We start from the raw sequence: 12607 nt of genomic DNA on the forward strand, positions 1-12607 counted from the left end.
TGCAGATAAAGTAAAGATCAAGTCGACTTTAATCAGCTACTGTCTGTGTTAATGAATGCTGTCGAGAGAGCTGTCAGATTGTTGTAGCTGTCTTGGTCTTTGTCACTTTCACAAGCATTTGAGGGTGAACTGCTGTCATACTGCAGTCCAACAGAGGGCAAAGTGCAAGAGGCAGTTACAGTATAGTTTATCATGCTCTCACTCTTGCTCTCTTTCTCTTTTTCCCTCCCTCTGTCAAGTCTCCACCTCGTTCTCTACTGCAGTCACACACACACAGACTTTCACTCATCAGGCTTCATATATTGCTGTGGTTTTTCACTTCATGTTGACTGAAACAGCGGCCAAGGTAAGCCTTTCTGTTATCTGTTATCATGTTTAAGTTGTGATGTTTGAATAAAAGTCACTCCTTGAGATTTACAGTAAAGTTTGAGTTAAGGTTCATCTGCTCCCAGTAGAGGTTCCTTCCTCTTTTTTTCAGCAATTCAGTGCTCACTCATGTAAGACAAACTGGACATAAAGCTTCTCCTCCCCTTGAATCTTAATGGTGGTGGCAATAATCCAAATTTTTTTGTTCAGTAAGTGGTAGGGACATGTGATGGATGGTAAATCTTGGGGGGATTAACAGTGAAAAAATGTCTCCCTGCAGATGCGCTGAGAGGGAGATTAATCTACTGACACATTAAGACACTGAACCCCCAGGAGACGTGTTTCCACTGGGACTCAGTGCATCTTAAGAGGTCATTTAATCTTGCATTAAGTCTTAAAAGCCTACTTTTCTTGGGACAAGTGAAACGCTCTACCGGTGGGGGGTGTGATAATTACACTGATTTCCAAATGCAGATCTCGCTGTAAAGATTCCCTCCAATGAAGTGACGTGAAACTAATTAGATAGAGCAGTAATTGATTGAGATATCCTTGAAACAAGTAGAATAAAATGAAATTACCTGATGTCACTGGAGGATTTAATTCAACATTTCCATGAGAAAATAAGATCATATAATTCAATAAGGAGGCTCTTTGTGGATCAGACAGACTGAAGGGAGATTAGTTTACTGTGTAAAGTAAAAGCACTCAGGGAAAAAGAAGAACAGAGAAGAAGGGGACCTAAATGGAGAAGATGGAGTAGGGCACTGGAGGATTACAGGCAAACCGACATTCACAGCGACATTCTGCAGTCAATTTCATTTCTGGTATTTTGGACAGACACTTTCAATTTCAGACGGTTTGTCATGTGAATGAACGATCAAATGACAGCTCTGTTCCTGCTGCGTTTAAGGTGACATTTGGATTTTTGTCAGTGCCAAAAGGAGACAAAAGAAAGAAACAAAGATGGATAATCCATTTCGGTATGCCCTCCTTTAAAATGGGAAATGAGGACTATAATTAAATGTGGCTCGTTTAAGCTCAAGGACCTCTGCTGCTAAGCAGCTCTGCCTATAGCAACGTGTGTATATGTATCTGTGTGTGTCTGTGTGTGTGTGTGTGTGTGTGTGTAGTTGAGTCACACACTTCCGTTTATTTTGGTTCCTCAGGCGGAGCGCTGACAAATTTAGATTGCAGCAGTCTAGAAATGTTGAATGAAAAAACATACCAGAAATACATAATTGGAGACTAGTCACTCATTAAGATCGAGTTGCTGTGTTTGCCCAACCCTGTCAACTTTTTCAGCAAGTACACTCAAAAACAGACACAGGAGGAAGGCATGCTTAAAGATTTTCACCTATGTAACTTAACGAGTGTATAAGGGGCGCAAATTGTACAGCTTTTCATTCAATGTAGTTTACAAAATAAAACCTTTTATGACATAAAGGTACAAATACTAAAGTAAACTGATTGATTTGGTTTGTGACTCCTCAGAACAAAGGTTTGTCTACTTGGGAACCTTTATTACAGGTTATTATGTGAACCTGTGCTGTGATTTTTCTGTGTTATTTGAGTACATTTAGGGTGCTAAAGATGTCAAATTATCAAGTGATTCACAAACAAGAAGCTAATGTTTGAAAAATAGTCATAAAACATATAATATAACATAATTTCGTGTTCTGCTTTCCTGTCCAGTTAATCCTTTCATGACCCCTCAGATTTATCTTTTCCGATTTCTGATTCAATCCCTGGCAGCAATACCTTCAGTTTGGGATGGGAAGCTGTTGAGGTCATACAGCGAGCAGTGTTTGTGGTACTTTTTCTACTGAAACAGGAAGGAAAAGGAGAAAATTCAAGAGAAAAGGAACACACTGATTGTCCTGAGACTGCTAGTTACAAATACAGTATGTACTGTACTCTGAATCAGCAAAATATACCTAGAAATTATAGGGACACAAACTAGACTTGCAAGACAGGGCAACATAAAGTATTGTAGAAGTACAACCTTTTGGACCCCCAAATTCTGTTATTTTTTATGAGTGTAGTTTGTACGAATGAATCAACAAAATAATAACAATTCAAAGTCAAATTCAATTCAGATTATTTGTCCATTAGGAACTTAGATTGTAGAGGGAGCTCGTGATACAGCCAAACACACACACACACACACACACACACACACGCACACACACACACACACACATCTAAACATGTCTAAAACACACCTAGACTTAAAATAATAAATTCAGTATCAGGCACAGGGTAACATAATATAATATAATCTGATAAATAATAATAAAAACAAGACAGTTAATATATTTAAAATAGTTAAAATTTAAAACATTTTGATTGTGATTTTTGACACTGATTGTCTGATAAGTCATCCTTTATTATTCCTTACAGCACATACACTGCACCATCATTTAATAATGCATGGATCAGGTTCTCCTGACTGTCTGGAAAGCATAAATTTGTGTGTGTGTGCATAAAACAAATACTCCTAAACCACATCATTTCACTTCATACTGGTACTTTATCTGCTCCCAAAATGATCCGTCTGCAAAATGCATCTGCACAAATGATAAAATAATAAAATAGCAAAAATAATGTTTTAACTATCTGGTAACACTTTACTTCATGTCCCCTTATTTAGCATTAATAAGCTGTGAACAAATATTTAATAAATGGTTTATAACCTACTGTAATGTTAGCAGATATCAGGACATGTTAAGTGTCTACTAATGTACAGCATTTGTCGGTAATTGTCTCCTATGACGACATATTTTATATTATCACAGGTGTTTTATTATATTGACATTCACTTTTTGTTTATACAGAAGCCTCCGTTCACGGCTATCTACAGGTGGAGTTATAGATATTGACAAACATATTAATAGACACTTATATCTGCTTATAATTAGATTACAGTGTGTTATAAACCATTTATTGAATGTTATATATAGCCTATAAATGCTCAATAGGGGGACTAAAAGTAAAACTTTGGTTCCTAAATATAAATTTGAACTCCTGAGATGAAACAGGAAGCTCTGAGAGGATTAAACCTGATGTAAATGTCATTTCTGTGGGAAGCAACCAGTTACTCCTCTACTGGTGAAAATGGTGGTATCACTGTTTACTGTGCTGCGGTCACATGGTCAGGGTGAAAGCGAGGTTAACCACTGCTCTCTCTTTACACACTCTCTTGTTGATCTTGCTCCCGTAGACGTGCACTAACATGCATGTAACAGCTCCGGTCCGGATGCTAACGTAGAACCCAGCTAGCACAGAATTATCTTTTCGATGGTTTACGGAAGAATGTGGGAGGATGTCACATTCTTCAGGCTTAAAGATTGTACTGAAGAGAGAAAAATAAGAGACACAGTGTTCACATTTCAACTCACAAAGCGTGAACAATCAGACACATTTTCTGTCAGAGCTGTTTTGCAGTTTGGTGGTTTTGGGTGATGAGTAACACGGTTATGATCTGGTGTTTGGGCAGCATCTTTCTTCTGTGACTCATTATCATCATCATCCCTTTTCTGGTCACAAGCTCAATGAGGAGATCCAGTGACTAAGCTTTTAGTGCAGTTCCTCTTTTTTTTTTTTGGCATTTCCCCTACTTTGTTTTAGCATCACGTCCTGTAAAAAGGATTTTGGGATTATTAAGGCTGACCGCATTTGAACTCAAATATCGCTGTGCAGGCTAAGATCAGCTTTTTTATTTTTTATTTGGAGTTCCAGCTGATACGGCACACACGCCCAGATAAAATGCACTGCAAACATCTGCCGATCTGGAGTGAAAATGCTCACTTCTCTATATTTTCCATGACTTTCATTCTCACATCCTGCGTTTCACTTCCTCTGTCTCTACAGATATCCATGTGATTGACATAAGTCATGGAAAAACAGCGCAGAATCGATCTCACCTACATCACTGAACGCATCATCACCATATTCTGTCCTCCTGAATGTCCCGAGGAGACGTACCTGCAGAACCTGCGAGAAATTATTCCCATGCTGCAGTCCAAACATGGACACAACTACATGGTGAGATGAGTCGAGTAGAGCCGCATGTTGGAGAGGGTTTTGTTTTATTTGAAGTCAATTTCAGTCCATAAATACTCAAAACAATAGAAAAGGCAATTAATCCCAACAGAAAACAATGCAACACAAAAGATGCAGACTGAATCTACAGCTTTATTACACTTATCTTTCTTATAATAAATCAAATATCACATTAAATTTATTATTATTCCAATTTTTGATTTTTTTTTCTTCTTTTCCAAACTGATTATGTGACTGTATAGATGTAAGTGTTTATCTGTTGGTCAGTCCACCACTTTGTCCTGACTGAAATATTTCAAACACTCGGGTGGACTCCATACTGAAACTTTGTACAAACATTCATGGTCCTGTGAGGATGAATCCCAATGACTTTGGTGATCCAAAGTTGTAAATTTGTACAAAACTTTGGTTTGTGCTCATATATCAGCAAATCTTTCCCCATTAGCCTCAGCTGGACTTTGCGTTTACTACACTTTAACAATGCTAACGTGCTAAATCGGTATGGTCATTAGCATGTTAAGATTGTCATTGTTAGCATCACTTATAGAGCTGCTTGTGTAGCTTCTGTATCTATTTTGATTGACTACTTCTTCTTCATAACCGCTCAAATGTTAAACTTGTTCTTCGTGGACATTTATACAGCCATTCAACTTTTTTCTAGCTTTTATACTTTTTAAAATATTAAGCTTTTTCAACATTTTAGCAATGCATTGCATAGCGACAGCAATGCACTCAGAGATTCTTTAGATAATGCATAATAATAATAATCATAATAATAATAATGCAATTCATTTCCCATTTCTGCATATTCGTTAATACTTTGCAACTCTCGGTTATTTAGGCTGATGCCTTTTCTGTTCCAAAATGTTTAGCAATTCAGTTCATCTGCATGATATTAATACAAAGCATTTGATCTTTCAGCCTTTTCAGGCGATTTATTCCATCTTTGAAAGTGTTAAAGTTTAGCTTTCAGCCTTTGTATTTCAACTCTTAGCTTCTTTAAGTAATACAGTTCCAATGTTGCCATTTTTACATTTCAGCTTCCAGGTTTTTCAGCAGTGCCGCCGTGCGATGCATTTGAGCTTTCAGCTTTTTAAAATTAAATTCATTTCAGATTTCTGGATTTTCAACAGTGCTTTGCGATTCATTTCAGCCGTCAGTATTCACATGCATTTTCTGCAGGAAATGCGTTTTCTAGATTGTGTTACAGTCCTAATTCCTCATTATAACAGTTAACAAGGACTTCACAGTTAAATGCTTAAGTGACTTTTTAAATACAAAATGTAACTAATTATCTGACATACCAATACAATAGCTGCTTTCTGGTGTTTTGTTATATTTATGTGAGCTGCATAACTGGAGGGTAACCTGGATCCACCTAAGACCAGCTTTTTGTTAAAAAAGGAGTGAGAATGTTGCAGTAAACCTAATGTGCCACTTAATTGTTATAAAAACAGAATTATAACATCCAAGCAGGTATTCAGAATTTTAAAATAACATCACCCGAAGACCTGAAGATCTGCTGCTCCAAATTACACGGTGAGTTTCATTTTACTTTGTTTTATATGCTAACTACTGAAGAATGGATGTGCTATATAATAATGATAATAATAATGATAATTTAATAAATAAAACCCTCTTTGAACACACTTTTTTTGTTTTCCAGGCGGTTCATAGGGATGAACCCGGCAGGACGGGACAAAGTCCACTCACTGAAGACAGAGAAAGTCATACAGACAAAGACGACATCAGTCAGCCCTTGTGTGTTAAGTCTATTAAAGAAACTGTGAGTGGGACTTCTTTGTTTAAGTCATCAAACCCACACAATCAGTCTCTTAGCCACTCATAGTAACTGTCATTCACTCCGTCACTTTCTCAGTCTTTCACTCACTCACTACAAACCCTTATAAATAGGGTTAGAGGAGCATGTTTTTTTTAATGTAAGGTTTTTTTTTAGTGAATTTTATAGAAAATGCCAATTAAAAAACAATCAAACAGGCAGGTAACCAATGAGACATTGATATACGAGGCAGTTATTTGGTTACAATAATGTGATGAGCATTAATTAGTTCATGGAAACAATTACAGATGTACTGTAGCAAACCATCAGAGGCTGCTCCCTGCAGACATACACCCGCTAAAACTGTCCCATTTTACTGAGTCTTGTTGGGGTGTAATAATATCTATGAAGTATTTAGTATCAAATAAATTTGCTTCTGACTTCTCTGATATATTTCCCATTGTTGGAAAGAATCCCATTAGAGGAGCATGTTGATATTTTTTTTGTTTTATGTCTTTGTGTACAATGTTCAGACAGATTGCACTACTACTATTTACTTTTTTTAAAAATAACTTTTGAATGTTTAATTACCTGAATGAGTTTCATGCTTTGTTTTTTCTATCACTTTGTAATTGTGTACAAATGTTTAGCATCATTCATTTAAAATGTTAATAAATTGAGACATGGTTTGAAAGAAATATCTTGAAGTTGTGTAATTTGTCTGTTTATTCTATTCTGTTTATAAACCGCTGTTTATTCACTGTTGTAAATACTGTCAATGAGTAATTATGTCAAGTAACAAGGTTTGTGGAAAAAAATATTCAAAATTTAAGCTCACTGTGTAACACTCAGTTACACAATAGTGTGTTGAGTAGTACATCATACATTTTGCATTTTACAGTAAAAATCTGTAAGTATGCCATTTGTGAAAAGTGCAAATTAACAGTAATAAACAATGCAATTCTTTTGGCAGTATTTTTCTGTAAAAGTAGAGAATAACAGTTTTATGCTGTATTTATAAAAGCAGCAACAAACTGTTAATTTCAGCAACAGCAAGACACAATGTTAGTTTTGCAGTAAATTAATGGCATTTAGTAAGTAGTACTTTGGGGGGGGTGGGGGTGGGGGGGTCCTGGAAGGCAGCAGTTTAGCAGCTGGTCCCGGTTTTCTTCTGGGGAAGCAGCCGGGTGAGTGTGGGAACAGTGGCCAGGGTGCTGGGAAGGCAGCAGCCAGCTGTGGCTGGTCCCAGGTGCCTGACAGATACTCCCAATTGCACCCATGAGCACGGGGGGGTCCTGGAAGGCAGCAGTTCACTGCAGCTGGTCCAGGATACCCCCCTACCCAGAGGAAAGGGATAAGGCAGCAGTTACTACTACTACTACTACTACTACAACCTTCTCCAAATATATGCATTTATACTTTGTTCTCCAAAGGTTTATTTATGATGATGGGCAGAGCAAGCACAGGAACATAGGAGGGAACACAGCAAAAAACCCAAAACCCAGAAAACACAAAACTCTTCTTAATAAACTGACCTGCATAGAACCGCCACAGAATAAACATGAATACAACTCAAATACCCAAACAACACTACAATCTCTCATCTGCAACAAACAAAACCAAAAACACAAAAAGTCCAAAAACAGAGTCCAGGACAGAAAGTCTACGGGAGGAATGTTTGCAAGGTGGTATCTCAAAAACTAAAAATGCTGTAAAAGTATTCATACTACTCTACCCTCATTTCACTCCGTCTCTTCTCATGCAAACAACTTTTTCTCCTCAGCTTATAAACCTCTCACAGAAGAGCGACACTCTCACCCGAATGAACCACAAGGTAATGACAACACTTCACATGACGTGTTTCAGAAGTTAGCGGGTGAAGTGTGAGGTTTATGACAGTCTATACGTGTGGTTTGTTTGTGTGTGTGTCAGGTTTTGGACACAGGTTGGGTGGATCCTTTAGCTCCAAACCTGGATCAGATCCTCAACGTGTGCACGACGATGGACAGCTGGCTGCAGATCAACCTGAAGCATGTCCTGGTGTTACACTGCAGAGTAACTAAACCTCTCTACGCACCGACAATTAATTTTTTCTGTGTATCATAGGTGTGTGATATTCATTCATCCTGTTTCTGTGGTTGTCCTCAACAGGGAGGTAAAGGCCTGATCGGAGTTCTGGTGGCTTCTTACATCCACTTAAGCAACAAGTCAGCCAGGTAACACTGATGCCATAAGCAACAGGGAATTTAACCAAGTATTATATGGATAAAGAATGATTAGGGAGCAACAATACATCTACATATATCAAACATTTCAGCCTCTAGGATTTCATTGATTGATTACTTCTGTATCTTGACAAGTTCTTCTCTTAATATATATCCCATAACATAAAATAATTATCAGTATTCTGTGTAGATATATCATATAAAGAAAGGGAACAGTAACTGTAAAGTAATGACGCAATATTGACATTCAGTCTTGGACATGTTTGCAGATCAAAGAACGCTGTCTGAACAATAGACAGACAATAGAACAGAGGCTGATCTACTGTACGTCTCCACCAGGCAAAGGGCACGGCGGTTTGTTGAAGAGACTTTGAACTAGACTTTTATTTGATTTTCGGGCAGGGATCTTGTTCCTGTTAGACACCGGTGAATTTATGCACTTTTAATTTACCTGCGCCGCCAGAGTCTGAGCCTGCAGAGGACACAGAACGTTGTTGAGTTAAGATTTTCAAAGCAAACACGACAGCCTCAGTCGTTTATGCGGTTACATATCATCTATATATATACACACACATCCCTGTTTGGCTACATCTCATGGGATGATGTAAAAGGTCAGTTTGAGACTTACTAGAAAAGCAGAGAAGAGAAAGTTGATTTCCACACTGTTGGTTCTGTTGTGTGTTTGTGTTTGTGTGTGTGTGTGTTGTTCATGGCCGAACAGCTGACTCCCTGACTGTGACCATTGTTCCTCAGAGATTGAGATATTTGCTTGTGTGAGTGAGTGCAGATATGCAAAAAGTTTGTGAATGGGTGTTAATCTGATAACGCCTGTTTCTTAAAGGGTCAGTTCTTTCAAATTACATAACTGGTATGTAGTCATGCACATAATTTTGGTTTTATTTGTCCAGATTTTTGTCTGGGATATTTATTCCTCAGGAACTCTTCCTCCACCTTAAAACCAGGGAGGTAAATGATATTTTGTTGGTGGTGTTCACTGGATTGAAATATGATTATTTCAACAGCAGCATCTCTTGTTCCTGGTATAATCGTAGCCTTATAATCAGACTGAACTACCCTTTAAATGAACTTCATTCACTCAGTGTGACATTGTGTTCACGTTGGCCAATTTCTGTTCTGTTAGGAGGGTGGTAACACTTTATTCTGCAGGTCCTTTAATTTTTTACAGATTTCCTGGAAATGTTCCTGGAGTAATTTGCAGATATTTATCAGTTCATATGTAGGACATTTTACAGAAAGGGTGTTGCAATTTTTTTTTTTAAGAAACAACCTACTATGCAAAAAAAAATGCTTGACACACAAAACTACACACTGAAAAGCAAGTTTTTTTCTGTCTGTTAAAGAATAGATCTAATTTATTAAGCTTTTTTGCTAATTAAGATCTATATATTGAGTGCAAACAGAAAAGTGTGTGAATTATCCAGAGTGGAGCCCAAATTCTTCTTTCTGAATTTGCAAAAGTTGTGAGTGACGTAATCTGCCGAAGGACATGCCGTCAAACATGTATGCAGAAGCCCACTGTCATATAAACAGAACTCTATATGTGTCTGCTGTCCATGTCTGTTTTGAGTATATCTGGCCCCTGACAGTCAGCTCTATTTTATTGGGATGTAGACAGAAATTTCAGACATGGATATCTTCCATCAGGGCAAATAAAACCAAAACTGTTTGCATCTCTAGATACCACCACCAGAAAATATGTTCTTTTTGTAATTTGGTTGAACTGATCCTTTAAAACGCAGCATCTGAATATATACGTCTCTCTCAGTGCAGACCTTTCTCTTGACCACTTTGCCATGAGGAGGTTCTACAACGACAAGCTCCTCGCTCTGATGACTCCCTCACAAAAACGGTAAGATTCCACTTGATTGAGCAGAATCACTGTAGGTCAAAGGTCAACTGTATTTCAGCTCTCAGTCTCTGATCTTCGACAGAGACCGACGTATCTGCTGTGACTTTCGACCTCATGTCGCTAATCACCTGATTTATCTTGCTGGGAAACAGTCACCGTCATAAAGCTACGAAGAGATTACATAACAAGGGAGACTCGCACCACAACCGCACTTTCTTCAGGTTATAACGTCTTTAAAGATACTAAACAACCTGCATTCATTTCTCTCTGCTCTTCAGGTATGTGTTGATGCTGGGGAATATGTTGAAAGGAGGATTAAGGATGTATCCCTCTCCGTCATTCCTCCTCTGTGTTGTTCTTCACGGTCTTCCCAAAATAAGACCAGATGGAGGTGAGCAGCTGATGCCTGATCTGAATTTGTGGGAAATAATCAGATAAATAGAAGAAGTTTTACGCTCCATTTCTTCTAAAGTAGAACACTAGTTCATTGAGTTACCTGAAAGGAACATTTTTAACATTTACAGAAAACAAGAACACACAAAAAGACAGAAAAAACTGAGAAAAACAAGAAAACAAAGGGAAAAGCATCACGCACAAGTATCAGAGCTTTTATATCATCCAGAAAGAGCTTTCAGATTGTTGTTGAGTATTATTTTCTCCAGCTTGAGACAATTCAGTGCCTCCTTGATCCAGTCTTCAAATGTAGGGGGTGAAACATGCTTTCATTCAATAAAAATGAGGCACCTAATCAGCAAAGGTAGTGAAAGCAAAGACCTTTTTTTTTTTAGGACAAACCAGACAGATTATCATCATAGGGGACACAAAAAAAAAATTGAATTGCTGCAAATTGATTGGGAGTCATTTCTGCACCATAAGCATTTTGCAGCATAAAAGATAACAGGTGAGCCCCATAACATCTATTTACATTTTTTTTTTTTTTGCTAATTTGGCGTCAATAAACTAGACTCTAAATATAATTTCCCATTGCCTGTGTTGTTCACCGATAGAGGACGAGGGTAAACCAAGTCAAGCATGTGTTCCTGTTTATCATCAGTGAGTTGTTCCCTCAGGAAACGTCATGTGTAAAGTCTTAAGAAAATTGCAAGTGAATATGTGAGTCTTTTAGATCTCTAAATACTGCTCCTGGGTGTTTATTGCAGTAAAAGAAAACCTTAAGATTCGAAGGATTTCAAGTCTTAAAGGGGAACTCCACTGATTTTACACATCAAAGTGTGTTTCCAGGTGTTGGGGAGTATTACTGCATATGTAGGAAAAAGTAGTTTTGTATCTCCAGAAGGAGCTGTGTGAATAAATTGCCTCAAGTGATGTCACTTGAGTCAACATTGGTTGGGGCTGAAGACTACAAGTTTGGAAATTTTTAAATATCTGGGGTTGTGGAGTTAGAAGAGTTATCAGACCTCTGTAGCTGCTCCTCATAACACACCTGACACACCCGGATCTTTACAGTCGAGTGAAATGAGTCCAGCTGCATTGTGGGTAATGTAGGTGCCGAGTGTTGACAAAGAAGAAGAATGCATACTGTATAAGAATGCATTTTTTTTTAAATTGTCCATTGTGAGTCTGACAGTGTTATGCAATGCATAACTTGGTGAAGTATCATTTTAAGTCTTAGCTCATTACAAGTCTCAAACACTAACTTTCATGATTTAAAGGCATCTGTCACACTGCATGAGAAATGAGTCATAAATGAGTAATAAAATCTTGTTTACAATCTGAGTCAGACTGTACAATATCAGTTGAAAAGCATTAGATGTCAGTTGATGTGTGAAATGCATGTTTTGAAAATGCAAAAAGCTTTGGCTGCTTTTCCTAACTGCTAAATTCCTAAATGATTTATCACATGCAGGTGTGGTATCTACTTGTACCGGTTGTCTGTGGGTGTATTCTGCATCATTTCATGTCATATTCTGGTCAGTTGGTTTACAGACGTTGGTATTAGCAGCAGTCACATTGTAACACTGTCAGAATTTGTCAGTCTTTGGTTTCAAAAGCTGTAAATCTACTATTGGAGGAAAGTGTCTCACGGTGCATCATTTAATTACTATAATTTAAACCACTTTTCTCCTGAAATTGTCAGCTTGTGTCTGGAACAGCTAAACATGTCCTCTGGACAAATTCATTTTGTTTTTAATGATGTCATCTTTTGGAAAAATTTTCTTAGGATGTTGTCTCTTCCTGAGAGTCTACCAGAGTCAACAAGCTGTTTGCACGTCTGCAGTCTAGTAAGAAAAACATCATCGTAAATCACATTTTAACATCGTATAGTGTTGCAGCAGTTAACGT

General features: G+C 37.7%; 1 protein-coding gene across 3 annotated transcripts in view; it reads left to right on the plus strand.

Moving 5' to 3' along the window:
• Positions 1-134: 134 nt before the first annotated feature.
• LOC122988494 (tensin-3-like) overlaps positions 135-12607 on the plus strand; it is a 59751-nt gene continuing 47278 nt past the window's right edge. Inside the window, exons 1-8 of one of the 3 annotated variants that reach the window (XM_044360833.1) lie at positions 135-346; positions 4237-4410; positions 7992-8042; positions 8141-8263; positions 8360-8424; positions 10220-10303; positions 10582-10694; positions 12486-12546. In XM_044360833.1, the coding sequence (XP_044216768.1) occupies positions 4261-4410; positions 7992-8042; positions 8141-8263; positions 8360-8424; positions 10220-10303; positions 10582-10694; positions 12486-12546 (647 nt within the window). In that variant the 5' untranslated portion in view covers positions 135-346; positions 4237-4260. Of the gene's footprint in view, positions 347-4236; positions 4411-7991; positions 8043-8140; positions 8264-8359; positions 8425-10219; positions 10304-10581; positions 10695-12485; positions 12547-12607 lie in introns of those variants that run through there. The other 2 variants (XM_044360832.1, XM_044360834.1) reach the window with 2 other exon arrangements.

The sequence above is a fragment of the Thunnus albacares genome, chromosome 9 (assembly GCF_914725855.1).
Source record: "Thunnus albacares chromosome 9, fThuAlb1.1, whole genome shotgun sequence".
Taxonomy (NCBI): Eukaryota; Metazoa; Chordata; class Actinopteri; order Scombriformes; family Scombridae; genus Thunnus; species Thunnus albacares.